The following is an 18,225-nucleotide window of genomic DNA, read 5'->3' on the forward strand; positions in this document are numbered from 1 at the left end:
CTACCAGCATAGCCCAAAAACATGCATCAGAAAGGTCTACTGACCTGAACCTTTTCCTCATGGTGGTTATTCTGTTTAGAGGAAGGTGGTCCAAAGGAGCATTTCCACACCTAAGATTTGATAAATTTATTAGAATGAGTGAAGGCCTAGGCAAGTTTATAAAATATATAGTGCTGCACTCACGTAGATGGGCCTTATCTGATGCTTACACATTTATTCAGGAGAGCCTTATAGCCAATTTCCTTCCAGGGTATAGCAGCAGGCTCGCATGCCTTTGAATTTTGATTATCACTGAAGGCAAGAAGAATGTGACTCACTTTGCAATGCACACCAAAACTGTTTGAAGGCCCAGCCCAGAAGCTGGAGACCTACTGAAGGACTCCAGGAGAGTCCTGACCATGCTCAGTCCTGCAGATCATTTCAGTGTAACTGGGTGGCTTTCAGGAAACAAGGGAAGAAGGTAATGATGGCAACAGCGTCTCTTCAGGCCTGAGCAGAGACATCAACGCAAAACAGATGTTGACGAACAGAATTACCTTCTCAAGCTTTAGCTCCACAGTTTGGAAATTCTCCCTCCTCTCCTGCAATGTTCTGGCCCTAGGAATAACTAGATAGCTGCAGGCCTGCCGATGGCAAACGACAGAGTGGGGGCAGAGGGAGGAATGGGGACAGAATCAGGTCTTTCTTTGGGTCATTCTCTGGGAGGCAGGGGATGTAAAGCATCCCACTGTGCACTCTGGTAGGGCCTTTTCTGTCTCTCCTCTCAGTGACCCTCTCAGGATCCCAGGCTCTGAACATCCAAAATCTGCACTGTGCCATGCTCTGATCGCTGCTTGGTATGCTCAGTCTTTACGTGTGCTTCCATTTCCCAACTGTATGACAAGTAACATGCTGGACGTCTTAATATTCAGTACAGCAAAGCTAAGAGTTCAATTATACTCTGAAACCCAGGACAGCTGCCAGCTGGCATGTTTTCACAGCAGGGTCAATCCGAGACAGTGCTGCCCAGGGATGCTGGCATGGCCCTCAGCCCTTGGGCAGACTGTGCCCAGTGTCTTTTTCAAACTAACTTGCTTTATTGGAGGAGAAGGCCATGCAGTGCTGCAACCTCACAGGTAAATGCAGGGAGGGTGGGCCTGGCACTGCGAAAAGCAACCTGGAGCATGTCCTCCAGGGGGACAGCAGGGCAGGGAGAGGATTGCCTGAGTTTGGTTGACAGAGCAGTGACAATGGCGTTAGAGGCCACTCACAGAAATGGTGTGCTATGATGCTTCCAACGAATTCATTCATGAGGGAACTGCTTAGATTGTGCAATTAAGAACTTACATTGCTGGTGCTACACTGAACGCCCACCAAGCTGGATGGGCATCTACTCTACTGACTAAGGCATCAAGGAAAGACCCTGCTGTGTGGACGACATTAACCGATGGCGTTTTGTCCCTGGGTGGACACTGACACATGTGAATCCTGCCGCCCAGCCTGCCCCTGTCAGCTGAATAGAGGGCAGTCGGTCTGTGCAGACTCAATTCTAATGGAGATGTTCATGTGTTCTGTCACCCTAACACCATCTTGTGACCTGAGGCAGGCGGAAGAATTCCAGATGCTCATCCTGGAGAGGAGCTGACTCGAAGGAAAGGACAGCCATATTCAAACCCTCTGTGGGCACTCGGGGCCCAGCTGGAGGTTAGAGACGTGGGTCCCCCCTCAACACAGGCAACCTTGGTGATCTGAGGTGGAGTAAGATTGTAGGTTAACAGATTTTGTGTAAGAAGTACAGTTGCTTTAAAAGATTACTTTGAAATCGTGAAAATATATACTTATTTTACAGCATCTGCTGTTTGGAACTTCATAGTACCCAAAAGATGCTCAAGTGGCAAGTCACAGCTCCAGCGGGGAGGAAGTGACATTAGTGGACATTAGCTCCACTGTGCCTGGCCCTCAGATTGGAGCATCAACCCTGTCAGGAAGCTTGGCATGGACAAGGAGAAGGTCAGAGAACGCAGGAGACACTGGGGCTCAATCAAGATGGGTGTGGAATCTTGTGGACTTTTTGGGAGAGGTGCTCAGGAAAGCCTGGGCGACCACGTGCCAGGCGCAGTGGGGACAGGCTTCTCTCCTGGAGGAAGAGAGAGAGGAGGCCAGCCTGCTTACCTGCCTGCAGCCCCAGCTCCTCTGGTTCTCCCTCTGAGCTCCAGTGACGGATCCTCAGTCCTCACAGTCAGGACTCATCAGGAGTATTTGGCCGTGGATCACGCCTTCCTCCTAGAAACTTCCTTCACCCTCTCTTGTTCCTTGCCACCTGCCCAGCTGCTCCTTCTCAGTCTCCTTTGCTGGTTCTTCCTCACCTCTCCGATGTAGGTGTGGCCCGGGGCTCAGGAATCTGACCTCTTCTCTACCTACACTCATTTCCTGGGTGATCTTATGTGATCTCGAGGTTTTAGATACCATCTCATTGATGTTAATCCCCAAGCCCATACCTTCAGCCCCAACCTCTCCATAGAATTCCAGAATTCTACATCAACTGTCTACTCATCGCCTCCATTAAGAGGTCTGACAGCATCTCAGTCTTCAAATGCTTGAAATTTCCCTCTACCCCAAACCAACTCCTCCAAGAGTCTTCTTCACCTTAGTAAACAGCAGCTTCACTTTTCCAGCTGGGCAGGCAAACACTCGACCTATCTTTGAATTCTTTTTCTCTCACACACTACATGAAGGCTGGCTCCATCTTTGAAGTATATTCAAAATCTGAGCACAGTCACTATCATGATGTTTCTCACCTGGATTACTACAATAGCCTCCTTACTTTTACGCTTGTTCTTCCCCTGTAGGTTTATTCTCCACACAAAGCCAGAGTGATTCTCTCAAATGTAATTCACAACATGTTACTTTTAAGATCAAACTCCAATGGCCTCCCGTCTCATTCAGAGTACAAGGTGAAGTCTCGTAAGGCCAACATAACCTAACATGGACTCTCTCTTGACCTCATCTTGTACCATTCCTCCCCCACCACACCCCATTCACTCTGCTCCTGAGATAGCAGCCTTACTACTCCCGGAACATGCCAAGAACACTCCTGCCTCAGGGCCTTTGCACTTGCTATTCCCTCTACCTTGTGTTCTCTTTCCCTAGATGTCCCAGGTCTCATTCGCTCACTTCCTTCAGGTCTCTACTCAAATGTCACCTTCCCCTAAACACCTGAGATAACATATAAATTAACAACTCCTACCACTTCCTACTCCTTAAATTTGCTTTATTTTCCTCCATAGCACTTAACTGCCATCTGACATTCCGTGTATTTACTTGGTATTTTTGTCTATTGTCTCTCCCCCACTAAAATGAAGTTCTATGAGGTCAGGGATTTGTTTGCTCTATTCAACGCTGAATTCCCAGCACCTTGAAGAGCACCTGGCATAGGTGGACCCTCAATACAAACTTGTCGAATCACTGAATGAAAGAAGGAGAGGCATTGTCTCATGTTACCGGTGGCAATGCCTCAGGAACTTCACACCCCAGACAGAACTGACTCTGTCCTGCACCTCCTGCCTTGCAGCTAACGCCATCCATCCCTCTGGGACCACAAGGCTGAAGGTATAGGGAAGTCTGATGGATTTGAGGATTCAAGATCCTAGTTCTTTCTTCTTTGGGAACAGAGCAATCTCCTGATTACTCCAAAGTTCAGTCACTCTGCATTTCTTCAACAACCATGTATTAACCAAATATGTGCAGTACACCCTATGAGATGTCATGGGAGGGTCAAAGAGGTACAACCCCTATTCTCAGGGCAATTATAATTTACTTACAGAGCCAAAATATTTACACTTAGAATATCAATCACCAATGTAATAATTAAAGACTAATTAAAAGTGTATGAGTTAGCAAAGGAAATATAAGAGTAAGCATGAAATCAGTGGGTCTTATATAAAATGTGTTGAAAAATAAGGAGCCTGGAGAGGCTGGAGTTGAAAAGAGCCTTGAAGAACAGGTAGAAAGTTGAGACATAGTGGAGAACGGAAAGCCAAATTAGGAATAGGCAGAAAATGATGGGAAATCAGACAAGTTGGGATGGGAGGAAGAGGGAGGAGGTTCTCCTGAGACAGACCAAGGAATCTGGATGTTCACACACTACAGTCAAGAAGACAAAGTCACTGGAGTGAATTGGAGTTGGCAGGTGTGATCTTGGCAGAGCTGGTCGAGGCTCTTAATGGAGATGAGAAGGGAGCAAACCAGCCACAGCCACAGCCCACTGTCCGTCCCAACAGACCTCATCCTGCAGATGAAGGACCTCCGCGAGCCCATGCACATCCTCATGGACGACTGCTGCCCTTCTTTCTTGACTGTCCCAGTCTTCAGGTCCAAGATCCTGCCTAAGAGAGAGAGGACATTTGTGTAAGCCTCTGCCTTTGATTGGGGGGTGCAGGTGAGGGGAGGGCTTCCTCCAAATGAGGACAAGTGGGGCCATGCAAATTGTTTGTTTCTTGGAATTCCCAACATTCTTCGGCAGGAAACACATGGAGGGATGAAACTGACACAATTCCAAACGCCTTGTTTTCCTCAAAGAGTGGTCTACACTTGCCGTCTCTGCTTGTCGGATTCCATCACCTCGTGTCACTCCGATTTGGCTTTCTCCCCCACTACTTCCCGGAAATTGTGTTTGTCAAGGTCACCAACAACTTCCTTATTAAATCCAAAACACATTTTCCCTTTGTCTTCTCTGACTGCTTTGCTTAACTTTACATGGCTGCATGCAGATTCCTGCTCAAACATCTCCCCTACCCTTGGCTTCTGAATCAGCATTCTCCACTCTTCTCCTGTCTGCCCCTTCATTCCCCAGAGGTTCCGACCTCAGCCATCTTCTCCTGTCATTCTATGTGTCCCCTAAATGATTTTATCCACTTCAAGGTTTTGATGATCACCTCTGCATGCTAATGACCCTACATCTATATCTCCAGCACCAATCCTTCCATCTCCTTAGCCCCAGATCTAAACCACCAGCAGCTGACTGTACACCTCAAAGGCAGCATCACCCGCTCCTTCCCAGATATCAGCAAAAGCATTGCCATCAACATGGAAATCTAAGTCAGAATTCTAGATGTCATCTCTGAGCCCTTCCTTTCCCTCACCTCCTGCACACTCAGTCTCTGTCTCTCTATCTCCTCTGCCTCGGTCATCCCTGCCACCTGTCATTCCTCAGTGGACACTCACTAGCTTCCAACCTCCAGCATCCTTTCTCCTCAGTTCACCTTTCACATGCTGATGGCTGTCTAGACAACACTAACCTGACTGTGCCCCCCTTAGCTTAAAGCTGCATTGCTTACAGGAACTCCTTACCCTTACTCCTTACTCCCCTGCCTGCCACTCATCCCCCCATTTCTTCTACGTTTCCTGTGACCCTGTCCAAGAGAAGTAGGAAAAGGCCACCTATGTAATTTTAAATGATCTATTAGGCATGTTAAAAAAAAAGTTAAAAGAAACAAGTGAAAGTATTTTTAATAATACATCAAAAATGTTATCATTTTAAAATGTAATCCATGTAAAAGATTATTAATGGGATATTTTGCATTCTTTTTCTCATACTAAGTCTCTGAAATCGGTGTGTATTTCACACATGGAGCACATCTCAATTCCAACTAACCCTGTTTTGGGTGCTTGGTAACCAGCCGCAGTTGGTGGCAGAGCGCAGCTCTGGACCACAGCCTCATCAGAGCTCTCGCCACGCCTGCATCTCCACAAGTGCCTTGTGCCCTCGAGCATCTGCAGATATGGCCCTTTCTGCCTGAAATTCTCACTCTGTTCCCCATGAACTGTCATTCCGGCGAACTGCTACTCATCCTTCAGGACCAGCTCAAATGTCACAATCCCTAGGAAGTCTTTTCCAGGTTTTTTAGAGCTTCTTGTCTATGTCCTCCTTCATCCATTCATCCAGTCATTCACTCAACATTTATCAAATGCTCTTGATGTGCCAGGCATCTTGTGAGGCTCTGGGTATGCAATATGAGCAAGACCACGTCTACTATCGTGTCTGGTGGAGGAAACGGGCATTTATAACACTTTCCACATTGTATTGTAATGATTTAATTACATGTCTGTTTACCTTGACCTTGAGCTGTGTACCTCGAAGGAAGGAACAAAGCTGAAAAATGTTGTGTCCGAGTACAGCCGACAGTGCCCAGTTCACTGTATACGTTAGTTGAATTGAGCAGTTTTCACCTATCTGTAACAGGACTTTTCAACAAAGTTGGCATTAAGTAGCATGCTGGTATAAATGGATTTTTACCTCTTTATATCCTTGTTTCTACATCAAAACACTTACAAACTCATCTGCACCCATCATCCATCTTGCTCTCATCTCAGAAGAAATGCTGAATCTCCACCACAAGGGGTTTTGTCCCAGCAACTGTCCCCCCGACCAGTTATTTCTAACTTCTCTCCCACTACTTACTCCTACTCCTTCCAGCAGTCAAACAATTAAATCTCTTTCATCACAGAGGAGAAAAAAAACAAATAAACCTTCTTTGGCCCAAAAAACAAATAAACCTTCTTTGGCCCTGAAGTTCCTGTCCTCTCCCCGCCTGCAGCCAGCATTCTGTCCATACTCGCTGTCTCCACGCCCTGCTCCTCATGCTGGCCAGCTGCCACAGGCTGCCTTCAGGACAGCTCCACAGCGCTGCTCTCATCTAGGCCACAGGCTCCCTGTCTGTTGCCAAATTTAATAAACACAATTCAGACCCTCTCAATTTCATCCCTGTCCTCGGCCAGAGCCTCCTTCGTGGAACATTCTCACCCTGGGACACCCCTTTCTCCTGCCTCTTCTTTGCTTGTTCTCAGCCCCTGTGGTGACTCCTTGGTGTTGGCATTCTGGGGGGCCTGGGCCCTTCTCTCTCTTGCCCTCCCCAGGACCCTTGGTGGCTCTTTTGGTTCCATCACTCTCTACATGCTGATGACACCAGAATGGCCATCTCCAGTCAAACTCTCTTGGAAGCTCCTGTGTGTCCATCTGTCTCTTGGGCATCTCACAGACACCTCACATCCCACAGGTCCAAACCCAAATCTGTTGTCCTGTCCAAAGCATCCACGGCTGCCCTTTCCCCACAGCTCCCTATCTTAGCCATCGGCACCACCACTTCTCAGTCGCTCAAGCTAGAAATCTAGTAGTTAAGAACGTGAACCTAGCTTTAAATCCTGCCTGCCTCACTTATTGTGTGACCCTGGGCAAGTTATCTAACATCTCTATACTTCAGCTTCTTCATGTATAAAATGAGGATAAAAATAGTACTTCCCTCAGATGGTTGTTGTGAGGATTAAATGAGTTAATATTAGAAAGCGACTAAAACTGTGCATGGCTTATAGAAAGCGCTCTATAAATACTTATTAAATAAAGAATATGAAAAACTCACTCCATCACCTGATCAGTCACTAACATTCCGTCAACTCCACCTCCTGGGTACCTCTGGCCTACATACTTCTTCCCTCTGCATTGCTGCTGCCCTAGACCTGTCCTCACTGCTCGCCTGGATGGAGAGCTATGCCAGCATGGCCATCCTGTCCTTGTTCTTTCCCCTTCAATCCACTCTCTGCATTGCCACCAGAAGTCTTTCCTTAAACTATGGAAACGATGGCAGGGCTCTATCATTTGTGTGTGTGAGACCCTTGGCACTTAGATTCGCTGGTCCGTGGTGTTTTTTTTTTTTTTCTCCCTGCAAAATAGAGTACGATCTTGATCTCAGGATTATTGTGATAAAATATGTATACAGGATTTGCACACCAAGGAAAGCAACGAGTGAGTTTCCTGGCAGACTTAAACAATCATGTCACACTCCTTCCTGAAAACCTTCCATGCTCCCCACTATTGATTCCCAAGAAAACTCAAGTCCTGCAGCCCGCTATGACAGGCTGTTAGACTGAGCCTGCTCAGCTGTCCTTCCCTGGCACCTATCGCAGCAGCTGGGACAATGTGGCCTCCACCTCCCATGTGGACCAGGTTCTGCAGGCTGCACAGCCCTCGCTAGACACCTGCATTCACCATCACGCTCACCATTGATCTGGACATCTTTAAGTGGAATGTGAAGACCAGAATCCAACTCCTTGCAGAGGCTGACGCTCAGTCTGAGGAGAGCCTGGCACGGCCCATGTGGACGAGGCCCTGAGCGTCTGCCCGTCCTGTGCTGTCTGCTGCCCCAGGTTTGACACCTGTCTGTCTCATTCACAGACATCATCTTTTTATGGACGTTTTACTGTAAATTGTCACTCACTTTATCATCTACCAAACGGCAAACGGTCTCTGCTGTGAAGCAGGTCAGCATGCGAGCCTGTCAAGTTCCAAAGTGTGCTCTGAAAATAAATCACAGCTGCGTAGCACATGAGCTGTGGAACATAAGGAAATGAGAAAACACATTTCCATGATCTGCTGTCATGACCCTGAGAGACGACTGCTCCAACATTTATTTATCCGTGTGCTTCTCCAGTTTCCTTGGACACAATGAAGCCCCTTTCCAGGCTCCTCCAGAATGAGAGCACTAACTTTATACAGTAGGTGTGTTCCTGAAGGATTGTGTGTAAATTGAATTTTTGACAAATTTAATAGATGTATGAAGATATATGAAGGCAAGTGGCCATCCCCCAGCACTGGGCAGTGAGTCCCAGTGTAATGGACCAGGAATCATTGTCCATCCCATGGGCGACCTGGGTGGTGGCTTTACTTACAACGGGGTTCCCCAGTACAGAAGCAAGTATGGAGACACTGCTGCTACTTACACTGCTTCCAATCTTCTTTCCTGACCCACAGAAGCCTTGGGTACGCTTAGAACCATGGGTCTGGATTCCTAGAGCTGGTTCTTTTAGTGTCCCTAAGAGCACAATCAATCCCGGCCAAGGCTGACTCTTTCCAGCCTCCCTCCACCACCAACCTCACCCACTGGGTCAGGAGGACTCATTCTTTTGCAATCCTGTCACTGGGCTGGTCTCATCACGAATCCCATTCTGCTTTCCTTGGCCAGTGCCTAAACTACTGGCCACTCTGGTCACCTCTCCTCTCTGTGAATTCTTCACCCATGACCCCAGCCCCCAGCTTCTCTCCTTCCTGATCTCCTCTAGGCTGCTTCTGAAATGCCCACTTGAAAATAAACAAACTCTACATCCTCCACTCCTTATAGAAACTCCCAGAACCCCCTGAGTTAACAGACCAGCCTAACCACTGCTTCCCTAGCAGCATTTCTTGTGGAGAGGAAGATAATTCTCCCACATCCCACATGCCATGGGGTCTGAGGTAGGTTTGCTATCTTCCTCAGTCCCCAGAGCCCTTCCCAACCAGCTCCTTCCAGACTCACAACATCTGTCTCGTCCACCTGCTACCCCTCCTTGTTTCTGTGGTCTTCTAACCTCAGGCTCACTCTTCCTCCTTCACTGTAGACTCCAGCACATTATCCTAGCCTTTCTCTCTACCCCAAGACCTGCTCTCATCCTGCATGGTCTCAGCATCCCCCTCTGCACTTGCCCTCCTCAACTCCGAGTATGTTCCCCTTCTCTCCACGGCAGCCACCACTCACACCACCACAGTCGGGAACTTGCAGACATCTATAACTGTTCCATCGGGAAGTTTACATTCAAACGTCCCTGCTGGACCACAACTTTTGCATCTACTAGTCCTCTAACTTTGGTCATCCTACTTCACCAGTTCTTTGAATTCAGCATGAGTCTAGCGCCTGAATCCTCAACACCCCGTCAGCTTCCTTCTTCGAGTCCAGAAGCAATGAGCTTCTCTCCGAGCACTGGTACCCAGTCGCCAGAGCAGGGATGGGCTCACATTACACAATGGCCAGCTTTGCCAAAGAGGCCCCAGAAATCCCCCATCACGACCAGCAGCTGTGGAAGCAGATATTTTTCTGGATTTGATGTACAAAGGAGAACCATTAAGTGAGTTAATAACATACCTTTAACCTGAAGTAAGCTATTTCAAAGTGAAAAGGGCAGCAAGGATTGGAGAAACATCTCCTGCACGTGTAGCTTGTGGGAGACGAGCAAATGGTTTAGTTTCTCTGAGTCGCAGTTTCCTCAAGTGGAAAAACAGACTCAGACACATGCAAAGTACGCATCTTTGAAGGTTGTGTGAAGACTTGAAGACTTATACATAGAAGCTCAGTTAACCCTCTTTGAGAATTAGAGTATAAGTGGCTGGCAGGCTCCAGGCAGCAAGTTTGTGAGCCCTGAAATGACAGAGTCCTGGACTGGAGAGCCACAGGTTGGGAAGGCTCTCCTAAGGTCAGCCCAGTCCCTGCCTCCTGGTTCCTCTAAGGAAAGAGGGCATCCGGAAGGTTCAAGAAGCATGCACAGAACTGTCTCAGGCTAAATATTGAAGAACTACTCATTTTTCTCTTTAAAAGCCTTTTTTAAATTATAAAACTAAAGTGGTATTTTTAGAAAAATCAAATACATATACACACACACAAAGTACAAACCCCAGATAATCTTTCTCTCTAGAAAAACACTATTAACACTTATGCATATTCTTGTCAATCTTTTTCTATGCATGTCTGTTCTTTCTTTTAATTAATTGAGGTTTCACGGTATACATTTTTCCACTTTATGTCACAACACAAACTCATAACGATTTCATCACAAACTTTATGTGCAAGGCTCTATAATATTATTTTGAGTAGACAATTTACCATTGGCCATTAAGTGGTTCCCAGGTTTTCCATATGGCAAATAATGCTATGGTAAATAACTGTGTAGAAAAGAAAAATCCATAGCATCTTAGGATAGATTCCTAAAAATGGAACTACTATATCAAATGAGAAGAATATTCTTAAGCCTGTAAATACTGACACCTAGTCTACCTCTAAAGCTCCTAGTGAACCCTGAGTCAACATATTGACCAATAGTCAGTATTTCCACTCCATGAAATGGAATGAAGAATTATGACACATCTTAGGGTTTTTAACTATAATTTTTCTCAGACAGTTGAAAAACATAAAATGCTTTTGAACAGGAGTTGGCAAACTATGACCTCTGACCCAAACCTGGCTCACTATCTGTTTTTAAAATATTTACTGGAACACAGCCACGGCCAATCACCTATTTATTGTCTATGGCTACTTTCATGCTACAATGCTTGAGATGCGTAGTTGTGAAAGAGACTATATGGGGCTGGCCCCGTGGCATAGTGGTTAAATGCGCGCACTCCACTACTGGCGGCCCGGGTTCAGATCCCGGGCGCGCACCAACACACCGCTTCTCCGGTCATGCTGAGGCCGCGTCCCACATACAGCAACTAGAAGGATGTGCAGCTATGACATACAACTACCTACTGGGGCTTTGGGGGAAAAAAAAGGAGGAGGATTGGCAATAGATGTTAGCTCGGAGCTGGTCTTTCTCAGCAAAAAGAGGAGGATTAGCATGGATGTTAGCTCAGGGCTGATCTTCCTCACACACACAAAAAAGACACTATATGGCCACAAAACCAAAAATATTTATTATCTGGCCCTTTACAAAAAACATTTGCTGACTCCTACTTCAGAAGATGATTATAAAGATTCCAACAACAGAGCACTTTTTCCTACGGGCAGAAGGCCCTTATCTAATTTTTTTCAGTAAGCTGGTTTTTAAGTATTATTTTGATCAGTAGTAACCTTTTAAAAAAGAAGAATCAGAAGTTTTTCTTGGATAAGATCACAAAATAAGGCTCTGTGCTCATCAAACTGCTCCCCAGGCTACAACAGAAATACAAATATGTTAGAATTATTTCATCAAAAGACTCCTTAAGAAAACTGGAAACACTTTATTTTGGTTTAAAAAGGAGGAAAACCAAGATAGCAAGGGAGGAAAACAAAAGATTAGCAACAAAGGAAAGCAATGGTCTCGTGATGAGACGACAGGATTTGATGTTCCAAAAATGTGCCGCCACCTGAAATGGGGGCCCAGAGGCTGGAAGACACTTTGGTTGCTGTTCCAGTGACAACATGTTCTCCTTCTCAAAAGGTTGACCCCAGCCATTACAGCAGCTGTGCACACAGGAACAAACACCCTCCACAGCATAGGAACCCAAGCAGTGTGCACGAGCCTGCTCCAGAACAAAGGCCAGAGCATGAGCTGCAGCTACAGAGCCTGGGAGAGAACAAGCCCTCTGCTACTGAGCACGGGTGCATGTCCCTCATATTTCATTATCTCTGGCACGTGTTTAGACATGGCTAAGGGTACAAATACACCAATTCTCAAGTTGTAGCCAAACTATTTTCTTCTCAAACCAAAGAGGGGGCCTCTGGGTGGGCAATAGAGTTGAATAGGGACATCTGTTACCCTGTACACCCAGAACCACCCCCACTGCAATGTTCTTGTGCTATTCCTTTATTATGAAAGTCAAAAAAAGAGCTGCCATCTTCTTACAAGATCCCACCTCCTTGTTCATAGTGATTGGTTGAGGGCTGGGCACCTGACACAAGCTGGGCCAATCACAGTATCTCACACATCCTCTATCCGTAGTCATTGGTAACAAGACTAGGACATGTTCCAGCCAGGCCAATCAGAGTCGTCCAACAGCAAAATGTGACCATTTCCACCTCTGTTTTCTTTAGGAATGTGAGTATGGCTTTTTCAGCAGCAATGATTCTAGTTTCATGGAGAATTAGATCTAAGACAATGAAACTGATTTCAAGAAAGCGGTGAAAGACCCCTCTTGTAGTGGTCAAATCTTTAGTGCCAATAAATTCCCCCTTTTAATACCTAAACTAGTTCAATTTTCGTTTCTGTCACTTGCAACCAAACAGTCCAGACTAATACAGTGATCTCTGGCCTTTGACAGGAAGAGGAACGACAAGGGATTAACTTTTAATTTACTGAGGATTTTACTAAGGGCCAGGCATTATGAAACATTTTCTATGTATTATTTAGTTTGGTCTTCATCACAACCCTAGGAGGTAGGTCACAGTGGCATACCAATGTGGAGTGGGCAGAAGGGCATTGGGAGTGGTCAGCCCCAGAGAAGAGAAATACTTGATCACTGATATTGCCAAGAACTGCTGGTACACAGTGATAATAAAAAGCAGATTCACTTTTATAGGCTTTATTATTGTTTTTGAATTTTCTATGAATAATGCAGCCCCTTATTGCCAGCACCCTGGGCAGAAACTCCCAACAATGAGCTCTCCTTGGTAGCCCCTGGGGAGGCTGTATTGTTCCATGAGGAAACTGAAGCCCAGAGACTCTAAATAACTCAGCCAAGCTTGATCTCATAGCTGGGGAGAGGGGAGTCAGGATCTGAACAAGAGTCGGGACCCTTCACAGTATCAGCTGCTCTGGGAAATTTGGAGGCCACTCTCCTCAGCAGAAAATAAAATAGCAGCCCCCAAACAGAAGCAGATGGGCAGTGAGGGGAACAGGAGGTCAGCAATCTGCAGAGGACTGGGGCCAGCCCGTGGCTGTTTCAGGATCAGACACCTAGATTGGGAAAATGCGAGTTTTTTTTTCTAATTCTTTTTGTGTGTTTGTTTATTGCTTCTTAGTTTTTCCTTCTGGTTTAGAAGAGACCTTTAGATTACGCTAGCCTGTCTCTGCGATTCCTAAGAGAGTCGGTGGAGCAGGTTTGTGTCTGTACTTGGGCGGAGTCATGGAGGAGCAGTGCTGGTGTTGCCTGGGACAGACAGGCCTGGCTTTTGCCTGTTGTCCCACATAGTTATTAGTAGAGCCTCTCTTCACTCTCAAAGTGCCCAGCTGTGGACGACACATTATATATATATGGTCACTCCTTGTAAGGTGATCACAGAGGGAATCAGAGAGAGAAGGATCCCACCCCAAGAAGGTTGAGAAACTTGGCTAGATTCAAGGCCACCTAGTCCTCCTGTCCCTCACTCGAGCTCTCCTCTCCTCCTAGACAGGTCTGCATTTTGTCTTTGGGGCAGAGGACAGTCCTCCAAGAGCCTCTCAGATAAAAATGGTGTGCTGGTGAGGCAGGCACTGTTCAGCTGGACACATTCATGGAGGGAAGAAGTGCATTCACGTTTGGTAGAGGGGAGTTAGCCCTCAGAGGGAGACAGAAAGCTCTGCTCTTCTAAAGAAACCCTCTGGGGGCCCCTAACGCTGCTCTGGCCCCAACTGCACCAGGTTGACTCTGCATAATCAGACTCAAGTGTTCACCTTGTTGCAAACATTTGGAGATGGACACGAAGGTGAAATCACGAAACAAAATGTATTAGGTTAGGAAGTCCTTCCCTTTCCTCTTCTATCTTAAATTCTTGATCTAGAAAGGCCTTTCTTCTTTACACTTTCCTCACCAAAAATACATTCATAATTATCTCCTCTGCAACATTGCTCGACTATTTCAAGTCTACATCTAACCATCTAATGGTGATGACAGGCTGTGAGCTTCTCAGAGTAGGGAATCTGTCTTATTCCTCTGGGAATGAATGCCCTGTGGCCCAGGGAATGCTGCTCCCCTAGACAGAATGGTCCCTTATTTGTTTCTATTGCCATGTGGCAAATTACCATAAACCCAGAGGCTTGAAACAGAAGCCTGCGTGGGTTGGCTGGGTTCTCTGCTTAACATCTCATAGGGCCAAAATCAAGGTGTTGGCAGGCCTAGGCTCTTATCTGAAGGTTCTGGCGAAGAACCTGCCTCTACCTCATTCAAGTTCTTGGCAGAATTCAGTTCCTTGTGGCTGTCAGACTGAGGCCCATTTTCTTGCTGGCTGCTGACCAGGGGTCACTCTCAGGAGACCACTCACTGCTCACGGCCCCTCCATCTTCAAAGCCAGCAATGACACACTGAATCCTGTCTGTGCTTCGAACCTCTCTGACTTTCCTCTCTGACTCCTGTCATCAGCAAAATAAAATTCTTTGCTTTTAAACGGCTTTTAGGATTGGGTAAGACCTACCTGGATAATCTCCATATTTTAAGGCCAACTAACTTGGGACTGTAATTACATCAGTAAAATCCATTCACAGCAGAGCCTAGATTCGTGTTTGACTGAATAACCAGGGAATGGGAACCTTGGGAGCCTTTGAATATACTGCCCACCATGTTCCCCAACACTGCTGCTACTGGGCAGATAATTTTCCTCTCTTCCAAGATTACAAATTCTGTGAACAGAGCTGGCCATGGGTTGAGCATCTCTGTATCCCCTAGGCCAGGGTGCCTCTCACACAGTGGGTGTCCAGTAGTTCTGTCCTGAATCACAACCACAGACCACGGAGGTTAAGCTGTCATGACAGTATGGGGCCAAATTACAATCCTCACACGCTCCTATGAATGTCCCATGGGCCTCTCTTCCCCCTATTTTCTAAAGGATCCTGAAGATTTAGGACTAGGACTTCTCTCTAAAAGCCTCCCCTCCCCGCCTCAAGCCTAATAGAGTGTTTTCCTTGGGTAGGAGGGACCCTGAGCAGCCAGCTGCTGGAAGCTAAGCTCCTGACATCTTCTCAACAACCAAGAGGCAGTAAACACAGGTCCAGCCCTAATAACCTGGGCTCCTGATCAACTGATACAGCTCCTCTTTTCTAGTTCTGTATGGTTATCCAGATAGGGAAAGGCTGGTGACATCCAATGAATGGCAGGCTATGTGGGTCCCACTGGCCAGTTCACAACTATTTATCCACTGGGGACATTGGCACTTGAGTCTAGAAGTGGTTTCGTAAGAACAGACACGTGGTTTAATGACAGCAACCAAGAGAAGCTTCCTCACTTAGCTCAAGTTACAGGCTGTGTTAAACTCTAAGCACACGGACGGTATGCTGAGGAGGGTTTTCCCATATCACAACGGATGCTCATGACTCAAGCTGGGAGGGGAGAGAGGGGTGGTGGGCATGTGGTGAATTCAGACAGAAATGGACTACAAGACAGCACAGCTACCCTGGGAATAAGCTACACAGAGCAGTAGTTTTTTTTTCAAAATAATATTGTCAAAAGAGGGTGCATGGAGGCTCATGAACATCCAGAGGTTGGTCGGAAACAAGAATCGATTAATTGACTCCATTCAATAGAAATGATAAAGAGCAAGCCACAGCGCAAGCAAAGTGGCTTGCACTGTTCTCACCCAACTATCACACCAACTCAGCTGAGGTCTGGAGGAGAAGTCTGGACAAAGCGCAGAGAGGGAGTTTCCTACCAGGGAGGGCAAACGGGTATCAGGGAAAGCTTCTTGTAAGAGGTGTTAAATGGAGTCCTGGAGGTTCAGAGAGGTAGGGCTGGAGGAGAAAGGTGCCCCAGGCCAGGGGATCAGACATGGGGAGGGAAAGTGAAGGGAGGGGTCTGAGAATGGGGGGAAGTCTTGTCTGGCTAGAGCTCAGTGAGAGAGAAGCTGGCGAGGTGGGCTGGGCCCAACCCCGGGCCAGGAACACCAAGAAGGTATGAGTGGAAGGAAGCAAACAGAGGAATCCAGCCTTCAGGGCTGTTCTGCCGCCTCTCACAAGAGGCAGGAAAGCCAGAGACTCAAGATGTTTAGGAAATGTGCTTCCGACAGACTCAGCCACCCCTTGATGTTGTTGGCTATAAATATTAAGTTGCTTTGCAAAAGCCATATCACGTTGTAAAGGCAAAACTTCTAACCACTCCAGAACTGCCTGGGGAAATTCATATGATTTGTATTTTAACTTTAAGAATATCAATAATTTAGATTATAGAAGCAAAAACTTGTACGGCACTCACATCTAATGTGCCCATCTCTGACACTCAGGGAAAGAGAGGCCCAACCGTGGGGATCGAATGTCCCAGCAATCTGGGGAGAGCGCCAGTCTGCAGCAAAGAGCATGCCGGGATGAAGTGACCGCTGACAACAGTAGTCACGTCCACTGTGCAGAACGGTGCTCCTGGCCCACCCACAGAGGGACATGTTCTCGAGGAGTAGGGATAGGTGTGAAGGGAACCACCTCTCCTCTGAGCCCCAGTGCTTTTCTGACTAATGAAGATGACAGCTGGGGTTTGGGCTTAAACTCTAGCCTGTGGCCATGAAATAACAAGAGAAACAAAAAGGCTCATGGGGTCCCTGATCAGGGCTGGCAAAAGGGACTGAGCACAGCAACTAACAGGCCCTGCAGACACTCAGAAGGAGCTTTTCTGCCAAGTGTGGTTTATGTGTCAAGTGTCAAGCCCTTAGTCTCCCCTCCCTACTATCTAGGGAAGGTGTTAATAAGATGCTAACTAGGTGAGGAGCAGACAGCAGGACGGCAAAGGAGGGCAGCAAGAATCTGCACAGAGCATCAAGGAGACAGTCACCTCAGGATCAATTACAAGACCAAGTCTGGAACACATTGGGTAAGCCCATACCAAGGGCAGAGAGCTCAATCGTGGGTGACAGGCCACACCACCTCTACTACCTCAGCAATTGGGCTCTCACGGCTCTCTGAAAAGCCCAGAACTTAACAACTTTCTCCAGCACTCACTTTCCAAACACACGTGGAGTCACGAGTGTCACCTGCTGCTGCCTGCTGCTCTGTTATTCATTATAAAATCGTCACCCACGGGCGGCACCTCTTCTGCTATTTAATCTGTAGACAAAAGTACACATTCTTTATCCTGTTTAGAATATGCTGGAGTGTGATTTAAACAAATACATTCCTCTTGGGGTCTCATGCTACAAAAATGCCAGAAATGCAAGCCTGCAGGCCTTCATTTTAACGGTAAAAGATTAACCCTCCTCTTCCTCCTTGGCTGGAGAAAGGCTGTCTGGGGTATGGAAAGAGGCCAGGCTGACACATAGTTCAAGAAGGCAATTTCAGGTCACGCCTTGCCTCCCCTGCAAATTGCTAATGAAATGATCAAAAAATACAAAAGTAGCAGGGAAAATCTGCATTCATGCAGAAAAACAGTGCAAAGGGCCTTGAATAGATCAGAAACATTGAGGGATTTTTACAAGAAACGATGTGCCTAGGATGGGATGGGAGTGAGTATGAGCCCCATGATTCAACAGATACAAAGCAACGGCCTGCCTGGGAAGGAAGTGAAAGGGCTCCCTAACAGAAGCCCCCAAAACTGCGAGCAGGAAAGAGACCAGGGAGTCAGGAAGCAGAAGAGAAGCGGCCCAGGTCTGAACACAGAGAGGCCAGGGGCAGAGGTCTCACATTATCTTGATCGAGAGCAGCCAACCTGCCCTGTGAAGAGGAGTAAGGGCTGCTCCCAAGGGACAGCATTCAAATTAGAGGGGTGGGCGAAGCCCCTGCCACCCTCAGGCTGCCACGGCCCATGCACACAGCCCCCTCTGGCTGCAGCAGCCTCATAGCTCCTCCAAGACAACTGGACCCCAA

General features: G+C 47.0%; 1 protein-coding gene across 9 annotated transcripts in view; it reads right to left on the reverse strand.

Moving 5' to 3' along the window:
• Positions 1-18,225, reverse strand: part of ARNT2 (aryl hydrocarbon receptor nuclear translocator 2) — a 121,693-nt gene that overhangs the window by 78,620 nt on the left and 24,848 nt on the right. For all 9 annotated transcript variants that reach the window (XM_058542599.1, XM_058542603.1, XM_058542601.1 and 6 more), the window contains exons 3-4: positions 4,262-4,364; positions 45-110 (exon numbers count right to left, since the gene is read on the reverse strand). In XM_058542599.1, the coding sequence (XP_058398582.1) occupies positions 45-110; positions 4,262-4,364 (169 nt within the window). The remainder of the gene's footprint in view (positions 1-44; positions 111-4,261; positions 4,365-18,225) is intronic.

Source organism: Diceros bicornis, chromosome 5 (assembly GCF_020826845.1).
Source record: "Diceros bicornis minor isolate mBicDic1 chromosome 5, mDicBic1.mat.cur, whole genome shotgun sequence".
Classification (NCBI taxonomy): Eukaryota; Metazoa; Chordata; class Mammalia; order Perissodactyla; family Rhinocerotidae; genus Diceros; species Diceros bicornis.